The 16,854-nt window shown below is 36.8% G+C and overlaps 1 protein-coding gene across 1 annotated transcript in view; it reads left to right on the forward strand.

Moving 5' to 3' along the window:
- ARSB (arylsulfatase B) overlaps positions 1-16,854 on the forward strand; it is a 64,690-nt gene that overhangs the window by 5,830 nt on the left and 42,006 nt on the right. Inside the window, exon 4 of the mRNA XM_080573124.1 lies at positions 1,666-1,873. Within this exon, the coding sequence (XP_080429250.1) occupies positions 1,666-1,873 (208 nt within the window). The remainder of the gene's footprint in view (positions 1-1,665; positions 1,874-16,854) is intronic.

Consider the following 16,854-nt stretch of genomic DNA (forward strand, 5'->3'; position numbering starts at 1 on the left):
GAAATGATTTAGCGTGTAACTTGCTCACCTAAAAGGGCAGTGAAAAGCTTAGCAGGAGAATTTTCATTAAAAAACAACAACAAAAAACCTTTAGCTGTATTATGAAGAAAAGATACACTTGCTGTTTTCCCAAGTCATTTATCAAAGTTTTATTAGTTTGTGCTTAGGGATTAGAAGAGGCAGTCATAGAATTGTAGAATGTCCTGAATTGGAAGAGACCCACAAGGATCATCCAGTCCAACTCCTGGCTTCACACAGGACCACCCAAAAATCAAACCATATGTCTGAGAGTGTTGTCCAAACACTTCTTGAACTCCAGCAGTCTCAGTGCCATGACCACGGACTGTCCTGGGGAGCCTGTCCCAGTGCCCGACCACCCTCCGGGTGCAGAACCTTTCCCTAACCCCCAGCCTGACCCTCCCCTGTCCCAGCTCCATGCCGTTCCCTCGGGTCCTGTCGCTGTCCCCAGAGAGCAGAGCTCAGCGCCTGCCCCTCCGCTCCCCTCGTGAGGGAGCTGCAGGCCGCCATGAGGCCTCCCCTCAGCCTGCTCTGCTCTGGGCTGAGCAAACCAAGGGACCTCAGCTGCTCCTCATACACCATGCCCTCTAGACCTTTCACCACCTTTGTAGCCCTCCTTTGGACACTCTCTAATAGTTTTGTGTCCTTTTTATACTGTGGTGCCCAAAACTGCACATAGCACTTGAGGTGAGGCTGCACCAGCACGGAGAAGAGCAGGACAATCCCTTCCCTCGACTGGCTAGCAATGCCATCCCTGATGTACCCAAAGGTAAGGTTGGCCCTCCTGGCTGCCAGGGCACACTGCTGGCTCATGTTGAAGTTGCTGTCAGCCAGAACCCCCAGATTCCTTTCTGCCGGGCTGTTCACCAGCCTCTTATCCCCTAGATTGTGCAAATAGCCAGGGCTGCACCTTCCCAGGTGCAGCATCCAGCACTTGCTCTTGTTAAACTTCATGTGGCTGGGGATTGCCCAGCCCTCTAATTTGTCAAGATCTCAGTGCAAGACCTCTCCACCCTCATGGGAGTCAAAAGTTCTGCCTAACCTATCTGCAAACTTACTTAGTATGCATTTGAGTCCTGTGTTCAGGTCATTTTTGAAAACACTGAAGAGAAAATGTAAAATTCTCTAAAATGTAACCCTGGCTCTAAAATGTAACCCTGAGGAACCCTACTAGTGACTGGTCACCAGCCTGATATAGCCCCACTTACTACAACATTTTGAGCCCGGTTCATCAGCTAATTGCTTTCCGTTGTATTATATTCTTGTCTAGTCGTATGCTGAATATTTTGTCCAGAAGGATACTGAGAGAAACTGTTGAAAGCTTTGCTGAAATCCAGAAAGACCATGTCTACTGGTTTCGATTGTTCACCTAGATGGGTAATCTTTTCATAAAAGGAAATGAAGTTAGTTAAACAGAACTTTCCCCTTGTAAATTTGTTTTGGCTATGACCAATGGCTGCATTTTTTTTTTCAAGTGCTTTCCAGCAACTCCCAGAGTAATCTTGTCCATAATTTTACCAGATACTAAAGTGGGAAGTTGAATAAATTTCTGTAGCTGTTAGTTAATCAGGACTGCTTTTCATACAGTAACTTTTTTGTTTAGTACTTTATGTTCAACTAACTTATTTTCTGTCCTTTCCACCCCAGCCCCTCTTTCTCTACCTTGCTTTTCAGTCTGTCCATGAACCTCTTGAGGTCCCTGAAGAATACATGAAACCCTATTCCTCCATTAAAGATGAGAAGAGGCGCCATTATGCGGGAATGGTGACTCTTATGGATGAAGCTGTGGGAAATCTTACTGATGCTCTGAAAAGATATGGTCTTTGGGATAACACTGTTCTTGTTTTCTCTACTGGTAAGTTTGTTTGAATATTCTTTTAGTAATACTTTGATACAGTGTCTAACAATCTGAATGCAGACACATCTGCCCTCTGTCTTTCCTCAATATATTTTGTAACTACTGAAGAGCTGTCTTATGGCTGTCTTACGTATGACTAAAACAGCTCTGAAGAAGTATCAGAGGAAATGGAGGATACTCCTATCAAAGCAGGAACAATGTTGTGAAAGCAGAGGAGTGAAGTGAAGTTGGAGGCATCTTAATAGGCATGAGGTCACTGAATATCTATCAGAATTGAATCCTTACTGAGAGAATGTTGTATGTCATATTCATATGTCTTGATCTATATAGGTAGCTGTCTGCTCAGTCTATAAATTGCCACCTGTTGCAGGAGGCACAAACTACCAGACAGCAAGCACTTTGAAGACAAAACTCTTTCTTTCTCCTACTTTTATGTAATGTGTAATTTTTGCAGTTTCTTCCCTGAAATATTTCACTGGCACATTACTCCCATGAAGCAGAGATCTGTTAATAAAAAAGCTTAATATGTGATGATACAGTCTAGGTTGCCAAATTACAGGCTAAGATTCTGTATGTATTAGCATATGATCTAGTTTATAAATTATTAGGAGAATACAAATAATGGATTATAAAACTGTTTTCTTTGTTTCTAAACTTGGAATGAAGTGGAACCTTTTTGAAATACAGATGCTTGGCAGGGTTTCAGGAAAATAGATAATATTGTTTGGTTGGCAGTGGGAAGTCACCTTTCAGTGCTTAAAATTGCTTGTTTGTCCAGGCTTTACACATCAGGGCTGTCAAAATGGCAAATTCATTTTCTTTGAACACTACGTAGAAAAACAAAGCAAGCAAGCAACTGAAAACCACCTCCCCCCCAAAAGAAATTCAAATGCAAAAACCCAATCTCAAGTTTTGATTAAAATGAAGTGGCATATTTTGAGTTTATCAGCTGCTTTGTATAGCACTTGAAATCTTGGAACAACATTTTAAGTCCAAGCCTGTTTGCCTTGTAGTGGTTCATTTGTGTCCAGGTTTTGTCTCTAATAGAATTCAATAATTTTTGAATTTTTGAATTTTTTTTGTTTTTGTTTACAATGTTTTCATATTTAGAATCAAAAATACACAGCAAAGCCATATGGAAAATGATAGCAATGCTTATTCCATGTGGAAAAAATCCGCTCTTTGCTCATGGGGTCCTGACAGAGTGTTTTCAGTAATGTTTTTTCCGTACATTATGGAATAAAACTAAAGACATCTGAGCTGGAAGTTCAGAGAATGACTGAATTAGAGAGATATATTTATTTATTGTTTATAAAACATTTTCTTCCAAACAGAGTATGCCCTGCTTTTAACAGTACTTATCATACAGTCAATTACAGGTACATTTCAACAAGAGTCAGACAGTCAGGAGAATCCAGTATCTGTCCTGTCTAATGGGACTTGTCTTGACTTAATAGATGTTTTAAACTGCCAGGAATGGAATTTAATATGATTGAAATGTAAGGAAATTGGGCCTAGATCAAGAAGATCGCAGGCAGTGATTCATTTTTTCCATTGTTCTTTCCTCAGTTCACACAACTGTTCTTTATAGGCATAAAACATTGCATGCATTAAAGACCGAGCTTCCAAAACAACAAATGTTGAAACCATTAAGTATCGGAAAAAAAAGGCGTGAAATCTATTCAGCTTTTCTATATTCTATCTATCACTTTTGCAGATGGTGTGTTTTAAAATGGGCATCAGAAAGTGGTTGAAAAGAAACTTGAGAGGGTCTGCAGCTGGGTGTCTTGTGCAGAGAATTATGCTATGTGAGATCTCTGCAAGGTATTTGCACAGCTTGCAAGTTCTTTATAATGGGAAGTGTTAGTGTGCATTGGTACTTATGGTATGGTGTTACCTAAAGTAATGATTTTGGGAGTTTGGTCTGCAGTCTGGCTTGAGATAGTTTTTTTGTAGTAAAACCAATGCTCCCGTGTGTCCGAACTGTAGGACATGTCCCTAACTCTTTTTTCATACACATTTTTTTCTGGTATACTTCTTAAACATATTTTTTCAGCTCTCCAGGGCCTACCCAATGCTCTTGTGGAACCTGTAGACCCTCCTCTTGTTCAATATGACAAAAGAAACACATTTTCCTGTATGATTAGGAATTCTCTTCAAAATATTTCTTCCTCTCTTGCAGAGTTAAGAATCAGTAGGGTCATTTTAAGGGTTTGAATGAAGACTACAAGGAAGAATTTAGAGAAGGATAAATAGTATCCATAATTTTGTTGAACCGTGGTTGCATGTCTCTTCAGCATAGTAGTTAAAGACACAGGACTATACAAGCACCCACTGTTTTGTTATAAACCGATGCAGTTTGATAAGTGTTGTGTTGGAGAACTGTAGAGGAAAAAGAAGTGAAGACCCTACTTTTGCAGTACATTTTACTAGATTTATTACTTTTCCTCTCTAGTTGTGGCCAATATTCACATTTGGATGTTTGCATCATACTACTTAAAATTCACAGAAAAAATATAGAAATTACAGTAATCATTTGCTATTGTTTGCTGTGCCACATAGCATTGCAACAAACATACAGTCTTCCCGTTGATTCCTTCACTGTTAAGTATCAAACCCAAAATGAAAGATGTCTGTTTAGTGGATGCTAGTATGACACAATCTAGTTCTAGACTAGAACGTGACTTACTCTTTGCTCTCCCAATAGATTTCTTTTTGTTAAACTCTTGAGTGTTTCTTCCTATGAGTATGTGTAATTGCTAAACCAAGATTCACTTGAAGACATGCCAGTTGGCAAATGGAACTATTGCACATTTTAAAAGGGCTTTGTAAATTGTGTAGAACTCCAGTTCCACTTTAAAGGAAATAAAAATCCTGACAGAAATACTTGGCCAAGAATGAAGTACTCTGGTCATTAGTGAAGTCTCACCACGCCTCAGTAGTGTATCATGTCAATCAACATCTCAGGTGTCTTTTTGAACAGATTCATAAGCTATTTCTGCAGGTAAGTAAGAGGGTGGGAGGAGGGTAGTATGATAGTATGTGATCTTATGTTTATGTATCAAGTAATAGATACAAGCAACTTCTAGACTGGTGGAATACAAAATAGAATTTGCTTTTATAGAGCACATTTTACCCTGCAGATACAAGTGCTTATACACTAATGGAATCAGTGGTGAAAATATAGTCACGGTCTAAGCAAAACAAGTAAAAATGGATGTTGCAGTGCCTTGGGTATCCATGGTTTTTTATCCATTTGAAATAAATAAACAAACAAACAAACAAACTAACAAGGGTTTGTTTTACTTTTTGGAAACATAAAAGAATATACCTAGAACTTTCCTGAAGAGGACCTTAATTTAAAATAACCAAAGGTCATAAGAAGCATACAAATTTAGCTTAGCAGTGTTAAAACTGGCTTGTAGTCCAAGTTTTGCCTCAAATGTAAACCTGTATTTGAGGTAAGAAGTTGGGATTTGCTGTGTATAGCACGTGTTTATAGTTTTTGCAATATTCAACAAGTGATTTGAGTAGAAACTCACCAGCATTAGAACACAGGAATCTGATTTCTGATTTAAGTTCTGCATTAGAGCGAATATCCCTTGTCTTATTTAACTTTCAGCTTTTAAATATTCTAAACAATTTTGAAGCAACCCCCCTTACCACTGTTTCTTCCAATACGTCTGACAATTCTTAAAGGGGAATTAGCACTGCAGTGTCTGGTAGTTGCCATGAGAGGGCTTTGAACAGTAAAATATGTAGATTTTTTTCTCTTCAAACCTTGGTTACATTACTAAGAGGAAACTACATAAATCCTTTCCATAATGGAGCATGTGACAGTGATGGCTGTTTTCACTCCAAAAGATGGTCTTTTTATCGTTTTAGAATTGTGATTAATAGAAGCACAAATTGTCTTGGACATACATACTGATGTTTATACAGTCTCTCTCATATACTCCTTTATTTTTTCCCAAAAACTTTATATTATCTTTCCTTAATAAAGAATTCTTCTTAGTCGATTTTATTTTAATTTGAGCATTTTGTGCTTTTTGCCTGATAAAATTATGTGTTTTTTTGCTTGTGCCTATCTTCTACTTCGGTAGAAATCAGGGATCTGACTTCCACTGGACTTTCCTTGAGGGCTATTTTTATCCATATCTTTGTTCCTGAGTGAAATTCTGCTCATTCTCTTTAGTAGGTAAGGGACTTGAGAGAGACTTTTAATTCTAGATTATCCAAAACAACTAAAGAACAGATTGGTTAGAACAGTTGTTATCTGATTGTGTTGTTAGAGGTGCTAACTTTGAAGGTTGTGTATCAGACAGAATTTTTAGTAAGTCTGCTCAATTATAGATCTGAAGAAGTGCTTTAATCTCTCCTATCAAGAAATTCTGAAAGGTTCAGTGTACTGCCAGCAAGGAAAGTACCAGAGTATCTGTTTTTTTCCTAAAGAGGAAGTAAGCACATATATCTTGGTTGCAATTACCTTCAATGAAACAAGTTATTAGAGTTTGCGTATTTGCAAATATTACTTTTATATCTTGAGTATTTAAGCTTGTTATTATACAGATAAGAGGTGCATCTTATCACTGTACTTGCACTGATCACAGGTATTGCATGCCAGTGATAAATAATGAAAGGTGCATGTGTCTGGTGTTTCATATTCCATTACCGGCTTTTGTTCTTTTTACCTAAACATTTTCCACATTAGATTATGGGAGGTAAGAATAAATGTTTTTGGAAATAATAGAGTTTCTTCTTTCTAGTGCTGTGTGTTACACAGCCCATCTAGATTGATGCCCTAAGATGCAGGTAATAGCAATGACTCATCGAGATGATTTTGTAAGAATATGTTATCAAAAGCAGAAATGTTGTCATAGGACAGAAAACAATCTCAAAATGAAAAATGGGAAGGTGTTGATAGTCAAGAAATACAATGATTTTGGTTTCCTGTTCTGAAGACGTGTGAAAAGCTAAAATGTTTTGTAGAAAATGTTTATTTACATTTGCTTTCTTATAGCATTGAATTCCCCCCCCTTCTTTTTTCCTTGCAAAACCTAGCATTCCAAAATTGAGTTCCTGAACAGAGAATGACCTTGTCCCAGAGATATTCACTTCTTATTATGCTTTTTGTTTTAAATTCCACCATAAGTGGAAAACTGAATTTTTCTTCCTGTTTTGAGCAAATGTCAGTACTTAAAATGAAGTTCACTGGTAAATAAACCTCAGAAATTAATTTTGCCGGTGTCGCAAGCTGGCCATTTTTGATTAAAACTTTAACTGAGGCATGCTAACAGTTATCCTAGCTTTTTTTTGCTTTTTTTTTTTTTTCTCGGTCTGAGGGGTAGTAAAGAATGCTGAAGACAGCTTGTTTACATGTTAATGACGTAATAATTTCACATAGCTGTTGAAAGGTTGTGTTGAACTGTGTTTACTATTAAACTATACTAATTTATTCTGTACGATAGTGTAAAAGAAGCCATTATACTATGTATCAGAATCTTCTACAAACAATTCAATGACCTGGTTCAGTGTTCTGTCATTCATTGGGAAGAGTCCAAAATTTTCTTAATTATGGCTCGTTTCATTTGCCTACTGCAGACATATGAAAAGTTTGTCAGGTTATTCATGGTAGTTTTACATTAAAATTTGCCTTTGTATTTCTCTTGTATTTAGTGATGGTGAATGCTGGTGTAGATCTGACACAGCAGGGTCTGTAACTCTGAGGCATGTTTAATTGCTGAGGCTGCTTAAAGTAAAGGCAGTTGCCTGAAGCTTTCTGCACTAGAATCCTATTGCTGTACTGGGAAAGAGATAGGATAAAAAAAAGGAAAAAGAATAGAATGAAAAAGGACATTGTACTTGCAGCTGTTACAGGACTAATTTTGTATCTATTAGAATCTTCTATAAATTAAATTCATTTTTTCCACAAGATCAATTTTTTATTTTTATTTTTATTTTGTTTCTGCATTAGAACAGTCAGGAGAGTAAACAGACAATTCTGGTAAGTTTAAAAAATAATATTGTTGATTTATCTGAACACAACTCTGTAAAAACATGGTGCTCTGATGCATCAGAGGTATTATGTTCCCTTGATGGAAAATAAAAGCCCTATGGGTGTATTTAAAGCATGACAAAAATTACATAAGCAGAATTTTATAGGAGAAGGTGTGGTTTTCTGTTCCTACTGTGCTTCCAACAGAAAGACTTTCAGTAGTTGTTCCATCACACACACACACACAAATATATATTAAGTGCTGAAAATAGAATAATGCATCATCAGTCTGAAGACACTTTTTTGAGTGGCTTTTCTCCTGCATACATTGACCCTTGCAGGTTACTCTTTCTGTATCATAGTGAAGTATACAACAGATGTTTTTTCATCAGCTGATCTTAACTAAATGACTGTGGTTTGTTTCATTGAAAATGTATGTTTCATACTAGCCATCAGAATTAGTGTGCTTACATTTTTATCACACTTGCAGCACAATTGGAAAATGTAGCAACAAATGGATCTTTCAAATTCATTATGGGGAAGCAGGGAAGAACATGAGTTCAAATTAAGGGCAAAGTTATTCTCTAATTCCTGCTGTGAGTAGCTTATCCGTAGCATAGATCTCTGCTGTGTATGCTGTACTTTTTTTTTTTTTTTTAAACAAAACCTCAATGGGAGTTCCGTACTTGGAACATATACAGAATAAGCATTATTCATGCTGTGAAGATCAGAGGGGAGAAATTTTCCCCAAATGTGATCCTTTACTGCCATTATTGACAGTACTCTCTGTTTAACTCCGAGTCACAATCATGAGCTTAAATCACACAAAGGAAAGGCTCTGAAGTCCTGGTTTGTGACCTACACTTTCAGCAAGAATGTTGAAGGTCAAAAATGAGATGCATTTACATAGCTGTGTGTGAAGCTGTCTAGTGCTTACTCATATTGTGTCTGGCACCAGTAAATGCTATTTAATTCCCATTTGTATATACTGAATTCCCCAACAAAATTTTAAAAGTTTTTTTTTTTTCCTTAAAAAAGCAAAACCAAACAACTAACTGCCTGCTTATATCACTGATACTAGTGACTGATGGTAGTGTTACATCCAAGCCATGTACAAGAATTCTGCATGCAAGACTTTGTTCATCAGGGCAAAGGCAAGAAAACTATGGGGATATGGGTTTTTATCCCATCCCATTCTCTGTTTGTCACAAAGTCTACCTTTAGTTTACCTTGTCTAAGGTTTTCTGCCTGTTTTGTTATTCCAGTTACTTATTCTTAGGTGCAAAATTCAGAAATTAGCTTTGTAGAAATATTGTAGGTTGCATGAGTCACTCTGTTGACTCATTGTTTTCAACAGCATTGAGACACTAGCATGGTCAAACTGGCTTCTTAAACTTTATAAGTTACATATGAAATAATTTCACAGTTAACTTTTAATAGACTTTCCAGTTCTGCTTCAGTGTGGATGGACCCTTACACTGGCCTCCATATGGTTCTGATTAGGTATAAGACTATGATTGCTCATAAAGCCCCAGTTCTTCAAAGGAACACAATAAATAACATTTAACAGGTGTTTACAGAATTAAACTGTGGATGAATTGGGTATTCTATCTTCTGCTATAGTTGTTACTCCTGTTAAAGTCTAGTTGTTGTGGATTAAAATAACCTATATGGTCACTGGTACTCAAAGTTGAATTGCATTTGATTTTTTTAATGCAATTAATATAAAAAAAATCAAAAACTCAGTATTGCAAAGCAAATACAGAATTACACAAAGGAGGAGAAGAAAAGCAACATCTTCAGTAATCCAGTTTTGTGGATCATATTGTTCTGGATGGTTGATAAGCTGTCCCTGGTTCATTTTCCTGTATAGTAAATGTTCTGTTAAAAGAATTGTGTTGCCTGGCTGATGATGGCAAAGTGATGGGATCACATTAGATGCTGTGAGATGCAGGATTAGAAGAGAAGTCTCTTTCTGGTTTTGCTGTTTACAGTTCATTGTAATGCAGTAGCACAACAAGAAAAAAAGCCTTCAAAATATGCCAGTTTGTGTTTCTTTTCAAGATTTCATCATTCAGAGCTCGGTTGTTGCACAGTGGAAATATATCAGAAATTTTAGAGGGAAGGAATTTAATCCTTCCTTATTTTACTAGGACTTGGTGGGTACAGCTATCCCTGATTGCCCTGCTTGTCTTAGAGGTGAGCAAGTGGTGAACTGTCTTTTACTTTCTATGGGGACTATATCCTAGTACATCACCACAGATGATGGAGAAAGATTAGAAAAACTTTGGGTAAGTTAGTTTTCTCTGTTTTTCCTGATGATTCTTCCTTGCACAACCTTAAATATTTCTTCCTTGTCCTGTAAGTTGTTTTAGATGATGGCCATGAATTTACTAATACATTGGGTACCATTATATAATCAAGTACTATTAAATTTGCTAAATATTACAATATAACCAGATGTATGCCATTTTTCTGATTAGCTGGTCACATAACCAAAATTAGCCAAAGAGATAGTCTTTTGTACATTGCTCTTACTCTTTTTAGAACTTACATTTCTTATATAACCAACTTTTCAATTTTGAATATGCAGGGAAAAGAGGAATAGTGTTTTATGTCACTAGGAATCACTCACTGTAGTGGATCTATACTAAATCTGTCACTTAAAGCACTGATTTATTTATTTATTTATTTATTTTTGTATCTGCTGTTATTGGGTTTTCTTATATAGCTTGATTTTTTATTGCAGATCATATGAAAACAGTGATGGAAATACTTTTTGAAGGAATACTGAAATACAAAATTATAAATCATGATTTAACAGAACAAATGCTAAGTTTGAAATTTTGTATACATAGAAGTTCAGATTTCCTTTGTAACTGATTAATGTTGTTTGAAACAGCACAAAACCATCTCACAGAAAGCTATCATGTGTGTTTAGAAATACTGCTTGTCCAAGAGACTTACTGTGTCAGTCATGGACACCCCTTGCTTTATGAATCAATATAGAAACATAAGGAAAACCCATCACTAATTTAGGAAGGAAGCATACAATACTGTCTGCTCTGGATTAAGCATTTGGAAGAAGCTGCAGATGTTGTAAGATGGCCCAAGTCAAGTGTTACCTGAAAAAGATTATTTGAATCCCTGCTGAGTTCTGAATCTGTTTCCTTCCTTTGCATTTTCTTTTTTTTTTTTTTTCATACCTCTATGTTCACATGGAGTATGGCTTGGTTAGTACATCTGTTTCATGTACTTGTGAATATTTCAAGAATTAAAGTGTGCTCCAAATAATGTGTGAGTAAAGGCTAAACTCTACAGAAGAAAATAGAGCTTCCATATAAAAACTCAGCACAACCGTCTTTTTTATTATTCTCTCTGTTCCACTTTCCAACATTCTATGTTATTTCTATGCATACAACATAATAGATTTGCACAAGGTTTCACTCTAGCATGTGTTAAAGCAGTAAGATTTTCCCTCTTCTCTAATTCATGGGTGAGTATAAACAGCAGAATTTACTTAGAACCTCAGAATACAAATGTGCTGAATGCCTAGGAAATTGTGCATTTTACAGATTTCAAGTGTGAAAAAAAAAACCCTATCATGCATAAACAGTAGTTTTTGTAAATTACAATTATTTTAATAAGATACTGTATCAGTTAAGAATTGGTTGACTTTAAAAATGGAAGGAAAGTTCAGTATCATAGTTTTTTGCTCCTTCCTGTAGATTGTCTTGATCATCCATTTCTCTAGGAAATGTTTAAAAGGGATTTAGGCTTTTCATGCCATGAAATACAAATCTCTTTCTCGGGGGGCTTTGAAAAGACTCCCCCCTTTGGTGAGAGAAAGAATTTGCACTTTTCTTTGAAGCATATGTAGCCACTAGGATTTTTTTTCTGGACTAAGTGGTTTCATCTGTATGACATTTCAGATTGATTATTGAGTAGGATAGAAGAGAAAGATTGATTCCAGTCACTGATTATCAATATATAACATGCAAAATACAGGAAAATGTGACTTTTGTCCTGCTGAAATATCTGTGCTGTCTCCTGAAAGAAAAAGATAAACAATCATATTTATGTAGCGGGATAGGATAAGAATATTTAAAGTGTGCAAACCTCAGCTTTCTTCTGTGTTTTTGATTGCCTAGAAGAAATACATTTTTGATAATTCAGGACTGTGGCTTTCCAGGCTGGAAACATTGTTGCATGCATAAGAATCATCACATAGGTAAAATGCAGAGTAGACTGTAGAAGAAAAGATGAGATACTATTTTAAAGTCCTCTGATTTGAAACTGATTAAAGAAATCAGGCTGGTAAATGGCAAGAGATAAAAATGTGCAGAGGGAAAGATGAGCTTTAATTTTATGAGATGGAAAAGAGATCATGGATATATTTATGAAAATGTGATTGGATGAATGCATCTTGAGAACAAGAAAAACAAACAAACAAAAAAACCCACTAGGTTATAGTAAGAATTCCTGAGAGATGATTTAAAAAAAAAAAAAGTTGGAGACACACTCATTCTCTCCCTCACTTCTTCAAAATGTTGAGGGAAGCAAGCTCTAGAATAAACCTGGATGCTCAAGCAGAAGTAGCATGAACTAAAGATGTCACCCATGGTCAATCTAGATTTTTGGCAGGATTTTACCACATTAAATTGCAGCAGTGAATAGCAGGTGCAGAGGGGATATTGTAACACAGATAAGGAAGTCATCTTGGACCATGAAGAAACAGTCTGACACAAGAAAACAAGATCCTTGGGACTGAGCACTGATTTAGAGATGAGGGTCAAAAATAGAGCCTTCCCAGCTGGTGGGTAGAAGGGAAGACTGAAGTGACATGAGTGTCTGAGGTTACCCAGAAAAAAAGATACTTATATACATGGTGTAAGTAAAAAAATACACCAGGGGAACCTTTGAATGTCAATTGTAATGGAAAATGGTAAGGAAAAGTAGAGAAATAAACAGCAGCAGGGCTGATAGTCTAGGGGAGAGCACAATGCATCCAGCATCTACTGGCAATCTATAGTATTTAGACAGATAAAAACAGAGAGAGTTTCAAAGTAGTTGTGTACCTTAGTCATGGATATTAAGATTTGGCCATGGATGAGTACCAAACCCTGTAAGCATCTGATGTAAATTTGGCCTGGAGACCCAATACATCAATGTCTGTTTTGGATTTTTAGCTCTTCATACTAATGTTTGAACTAACAACCTCGTTTTCCCTCCTTTCATGAGGACCCTTCTTTGTATTTCAGTTCCTTACAGCTCAATCTTAATCTTTTATCTGCTTTTTCTATACATTCCTACTAAAGTTCTTCACGCCATTTGCAAATTTTTGCATTTCTAGAGACCGTAATGTGCCTTCAATGACTGGAATATGTGTCTCCTACTGTACATCATCTTTCCATCTTCAAATTTCTCTTTAAGCAGGGAGAAACAGCCACACTTACTATACCTGAACTTTGAGCAATGCTGCCAAGTAAACTGTTGCCTGTGCCGGTTCTTGGGTTTGACCTCTAATTGCATTTGCTCTTGTTAAAGTATAGCCAGAGCTTTGTGTACATTGAAGTGTATTAACCCTGAATTTCCATTAAGATTATAGTGTTGCTTGAACTTGGTTGGGAAGAAACAGCAGCAGTAATTTCACTTGTATTTTAAAGTAAATGGCTTTAACCAACTACATATAAAAAGAACCAATTCAGCAACTGCAGTATGTGCTTTTCCTTATCAACTCCTTGAGGTCTACATAATTAGGCTATGCAAAAGATTACTGATCAATGCAGAGAACTGCATGTATTGGAGCACTGCACTGCATTTGATACCTTGCAAGAAGATATTTTAACAAATTCAAAGTGAAATAGTTGAAATATGTTGACATCTGATATACAAAATCTGATGACAGTTTTGATAATTGTCTTCTTCAGTCTGCCTTTCTGTTTGCAATGCAACATTGCGACACATTTTGAAATCAAATAAACATTTGTTATAAGAGGATCTTTAGAATGGCATCCTGTGCATGTTTTTCTGTCAAGTCCAGGTTTTTATAATAGTATTCTTCTATTACTGTTCTCTTGGAAGAAAATACAAAAAAGTGGTTTCCATTTTTTTTTCACAGAAAGCTGTGGCTGCAAATGATACAAAATTGTATCTTTCTGCTTGAATGTATTGCGAGTTATGCTCCATAAATGTGGCATCAAGCTTTATACCAGTGCATTTGATTGACTGAAAAAGCAAAGCCTTTTTTTAAGAGAGTTTGTTTAATAATTACGCTTAATCAACAACAAATGATTCGTATTGACTAGGAGATGTAAACTACTGCCAGTCAACAGTTACTATTACAGGAAGTCAAGAACAACAGAAAGCAAAAATAAAAAAATGCATGCCTCAGGAACAGCTGTGTAGATAATGATGCCAATGAGTGAGACTGAGAATTAGGGGCTTCTGCCCACAGGTCTCTTTTTCTGCCTATAGGTGTTTTTCTGCCCACTGTGCTTTCACAGTTGATTGCCCCTGAGGTCTTTCAGCTGCATTCAGGAAATGCATGTGGCTGCATTGTAAATGCAACTTAAATGTAAAATAAATGCAAACTTAATTTTTTCTTCATTATTGTTCTTATTTGTTAAAGTAGCATGGTGACCAAGCCCTTTCCTCCTGTTAGCTTGATTGCACTTAGCAAAAGCCAAGGTAGCTTTTGGACCATTGGTGAATGGGCAGTAGACATTGCCTTGGAAATTGCTGAATGTACCTATATAAGACCAATGTATTTTCCACCTTGTCAGTGAGTGCTGAATAATCTTACCCGTTTCATTTCATTTCATTGTCATCTCTAGGAGAATGGAAGTATACAGGAGACAAAATGGTTACAACAGATCACAAAGTAATTAACTTTTTTTTTCCTTGAAGTTTAAGACTAGTGTTATAAAGATTTTTCTCAACTTTATAATTCTGTTCTGTTATTTGGTTGGGAGAATTGTCAGATGGAATTTCAATTTTTGTGTTTTATGTGCTTGGTTTGAGCCTAGGGACAAATACACTTATGAAGGTACTTGCTGCCCTTTTTCATATGTCCAGTGTGGCAGGTAATAACAAAAGAGTTCTGTTTCATTTTTATATTCATATGACAGCAGATGTGTATTTCTTTTTGCTTGTGAAATGTGCCAGGATTTCCTGGGTATAGCTATAGCCCCAAGTGATTAAGAACTCAAGTCACTCCTCTCAAGGAAAAGTGATGTGAAAAACAGATGCAAATGTGTCCAATTGCATGAATCAAGTCATAGTTTGTAATGTGTAAGAGCAGTGCATGTGTCTACACTTAATATTAAAAAGGAAAAAAAAAAAAGACATCTGGCTCATAGCAGATGAAATATAAAAACCACAGACACATAGGCAGAGTTGTGCTATTGCTAGACAAGCGAGGAACAACTGAAATGCTCATGACACTGAATTGTGGCCCTGACACTCCTGTTGTTATGGGTGAACTTCTTAATTCCCTGTTTTGGTTGTGGCAGTTCCTGGGCTGGCTGGGGAGTTTCGACACTGACCAGTTAACATTGGCTGCAGGAATTGTTATTGGAATGGCTGACAGCTGTCTGCCAGCCTGTCTGCATGGCCTTCCTGTGCTCGCTGCTGCTCGGCTGCACACTGCTATTGTTCATCTGGAGCCTTTCTCTTAAAATCTTTCCCAGCTGTATCCTGATACGCTAAACCACTTAAATTAGCTCCAGATTGCTCTGTTTATTTTGTGTGAGATAAGTGACAAAGTGCAATCCTAGCAGTCCTCCTCAAGTAAACACAGAGGAAAAAGGGGGTACAGGATATTATGATGGAAGAAGCAGATTCTGGACATAAGCACGAGGCTTTAATGTATGTAGATTAGTTCATTCGTCTCTGCTGTTTGCATGTAATTGTAAGTTTTGGCAGCTCCATATCCCTGGAAGTGATTGTTTTCTTTTTCCTTTTTAAAGAAAAAAAGAGTGTTAGGTCAAAGTACTATTCCTGCCTGCCCCCATCCATCCCCCCTCTCCCTTCCCCCCTGCCCCACCACTACCAAAAAAAAAAAAAAAAAAGAGGAATTAGGAGAAAAGTGAAACAATGATCCTCTAAGGTTGGCAGTCTTCCCTGCAATCCATGCACATCTTAAAGCTCTTGCTGCATCTGAAGTCAGGGAAATCTGTTGTACATGACTGATCAGCCATAGATGCAAAACCAGTTTTAGGCTGTCTCCTGTCCTCACATGTTAGAGTTTGTTCATCTTCTCTTACCTTACAGCTGCAGCTTAAAGCACAAAACCATCAGGCCTGAGGTCAGGCATTTTCCATGCATCTGGAAGTATAGATGCATTAGTTTTGGCTGATTGGAGCTTATACAGGCTGTCTGTAAGTACAGTAACAGTTGCTGGACTTCCTGCTTTTTTCCTCCAAAAGCTGCTATAAATGTGTCCTAATTAGATCCATTATGTTGTTTGGATAAGAGCACTAGACTTGTTGTAAGAGAGTTCACACTGCTTCCAGAAGCAGAGCTAAAAAAACAAATATATTCCAAATAAACTTCCGAATGCTTTTACTGAATAAAAACACCTAGATGTTGCCAGCTATTGGACAGTTTCTGGCACCTACAAGTCTTAATGCTTGGAATTTAGTGCTTCCTAGCATACTCCCAGTCATTTATCAGCCCTATCTAGTCCTCCTTTTATGGAGGCGTGTCTGTCTACCGTATGAACATCTCTCTCCTACTTGGTAGGAAGAGAGGGGGGTGCGCTTGAAAATAAAATGTGAATTTAACCATTTTTCTAAGTTAAACTACCCCCTGATTTTAAATGAAAAGAGAGAGCATATGGGAGGGTCTCCATTGTTCCTTTTAGCAAAGAGAAACAACTTTATTTCTTCTCTTGTCTTCACAAAGCAATTTGTTAATCAAAAGCAAGAAACTGTAGTAAGTACTATGAATTAATATTGACCATATTTCCCCTTCAAATATT

The sequence above is a fragment of the Anser brachyrhynchus genome, assembly GCF_964034855.1.
Source record: "Anser brachyrhynchus genome assembly, chromosome: Z".
Lineage (NCBI taxonomy): Eukaryota > Metazoa > Chordata > Aves > Anseriformes > Anatidae > Anser > Anser brachyrhynchus.